The 2,278-nt window shown below is 50.6% G+C and overlaps 2 protein-coding genes across 2 annotated transcripts in view; one reads left to right on the top strand and one right to left on the bottom strand.

Annotated features, from left to right (window-relative positions):
- EMH_0037710 (uncharacterized protein) overlaps positions 1-238 on the bottom strand; it is a gene marked incomplete at both ends in the record, with an annotated part of 6,223 nt that extends 5,985 nt beyond the window's left edge. The window contains 1 exon segment of the mRNA XM_013495204.1: positions 39-238. Coding sequence (XP_013350658.1) covers positions 39-238 — 200 coding nt within the window.
- An 803-nt stretch (positions 239-1,041) lies between these two features.
- Positions 1,042-2,128, top strand: EMH_0037700 (uncharacterized protein; the record flags this gene model as incomplete). The annotated part of the gene is made up of 4 exons (XM_013495203.1): positions 1,042-1,107; positions 1,247-1,516; positions 1,787-1,947; positions 2,002-2,128. 4 exons carry the CDS (start codon positions 1,042-1,044, stop codon positions 2,126-2,128), a joined length of 624 nt encoding a protein of 207 aa, XP_013350657.1.
- Between the last annotated feature and the right edge of the window lie 150 nt (positions 2,129-2,278).

Here is a 2,278-nt window from a genome sequence, read left to right as displayed (position 1 = left end):
GGCTGCGGCTTCGCTTAACTGCGGGCCCCCCAAGACACCCAGCGAGCTGCTGCTGCTGCTGCTGCTGCTGCTGTTGCTGCTGCTGCTGCTGTTGTTGCTGCTGCAGTTGCTGCTGCAATAGATGCTGTTGCAGCAGCAGCTGCTGCTGCTGCTGTTGCTGCAGCAGGCGGAATCCTGCTGCAGGGCAGCAGCTAAGGGGGGCCCCCCGCAGCCGGCAGAAGAAGAGGGGGCCCCCCATGGTGCTGCAGCAGCAGCAGCAGCAGCTGCTGCTGCTGCTGCTGCTGCTGTTGTTGCTGCTGCGGCACCTTGCAGCAGCTAATGCTGCCGCTGTGGGCACAGCAACTGGGGCTCTCCTTTGTGTTGCTGCTGCTGCTGCTGTTGCTGCTGCTGCTGTTGCTGCTGCTGTTGCTGCTGCTGTTGCTGCTGCTCGCTGCTGCCGATGACCCTACAAAACCCTAAACCCTAAACCCTAAACCCTAAACCCTGAACCCTAGACCCTAAACCCTAAACTCTTTTAATATTATAATTTTATTAACAATTTTTATTTATATTTCAGCTGTATGTACACCAGAAGGTTGCGGGGGCCCCCGGGGGGCCCCTGTGGGGCCGGCAGTACCCGGGGGCCCCCAAGGGTTTAGGGTTTAGGGTTTAGGGTTTAGAAGTTAGGGTTTAGGGTTTATAATTTAGGGTTTAGGGTTTAGGGGTGAATTTGTTTTAGCTGCTTTATACAGATCTACAGAACCGCAGCGCAGCACTGCTGCTGCTGCTGCTGTTGCTGCTGCTGCTGCTGCTGCTGCTGCTGCCTTCGTTAGGATTCTACGGCGAGGGTTTGTTGCATGCATGCTGCTGCAGCAGCAGCAGCAGCAGCAGCAACAGCAGCAGCAGCAGCAGCTGCAGTAGCTGCAACAGCAGCAGCAACAACAGGAGAGACAGTAGCAGCAACTGCTGCTGCTGCTGCTGCTGCAGTTACTCTGCTGTCTACAGCCAGGGTCTAGGGTTTAGGGTTTAGGGTTTAGGGTTTAGGGTTTAGGGTTTAGGGAGATGAAGCTCAACAGTTTTAAGGCCCTGCGCATCGGCGCGCTACCTGGCTCTCCCTTTGGATATGAGGTAAACCCTAAACCCTAAACCCTAAACCCTAAACCCTAAACCCTAAACCCTAAACCCTAGTTTATAGATTGACGATGAGGTCTGATCGCTAAACCCTAAACCCTAAACCCTAAACCCTAAACCCTCGTGTGTGTTTCAGGTATTGATAAGAGCTGCTGAGGCGTCTCCTATAAGCACTGCAGCAGCAGCAGCAGCAGCAGCAGCAGCAACAGACGGTGCAGCAGCACAAGAAGCATCAGTAGCAGCAGCAGCAGCAGCAGCAGCAGCAGCAGAAGAGGGACGAGCTCTCTTTATATGCAACGCCCCGCTGCTGCTGCAGCAGCAGCAGCTGCAGCAGCTGTTTGCTGCTTTTGGTTCTGTTGAGGCCATATACGATAAAATGATAGAACAAAAAATTAATAAAAAAACCGTAAACCCTAAACCCTAAACCCTAAACCCTAAACCCTAAACCCTAAACCCTTATTGTGAAACCCTAAACTCGAAACAGAAACCCTAAACCCTAAACCCTAAACCCTCAATTAGAACACGTATTCCCTAACTACTACCATATATCCCCTAGATAGTAACCCTAACCCTAAACCCTAAACCCTAAACCCTAAACCCTAAAATATTATATAAATTCCCACTATCTATCTAGGGTTTAGGGTTTAGGGTTTAGGGTTTTGTGTTTTTTTCTCAGCTCGTCTGTGTCCGCCTCGTCCACATTATCTTTACAGATGCAGCAGCAGCAGCTCGCGCTTTTGCTGCTGCAGTACCCCTGCAGTGGGGGCCCCCTGGGGGCCCCCAGGGGGGCCCCCCTGGGGGCCCCCAGGGGGGCCCCCCTGCGGGGGGTGTTTGCGGGTGGGGTTGTGAGGGTTTGTGGCGAGGGTTTAGGGTTTAGGGTTTACGGTGCAGGGATGTTGATGCTTTTATGCGGAGCTACGACCTCGCCAAGGATTTAAGAAAACAACAAAGAAACAAAAAAATTATAGATGAAGACGGATTCATACTTGTGCAGGGGTACACAAACCCTAAACCCTAAACCCTAAACCCTAAACCCTAAACCATCGATCGTAAACCCTAAAGCACTGTAAAAGTTGCAAAAAAATATCGTGTGATGAATTTCTATGAGTTTTTGTTTATGTTTATTTTGTATATATATATTTTTTTTTTTTTTTTTTTTTTTTTTTTT

This window comes from Eimeria mitis, genomic scaffold (assembly GCF_000499745.2).
Source record: "Eimeria mitis Houghton genomic scaffold, Emh_scaff1469, whole genome shotgun sequence".
NCBI lineage: Eukaryota > Apicomplexa > Conoidasida > Eucoccidiorida > Eimeriidae > Eimeria > Eimeria mitis.
The sequence above is the reverse complement of the archived record's forward strand: the minus strand, read 5'-3'. Positions and strand labels throughout refer to the sequence as shown.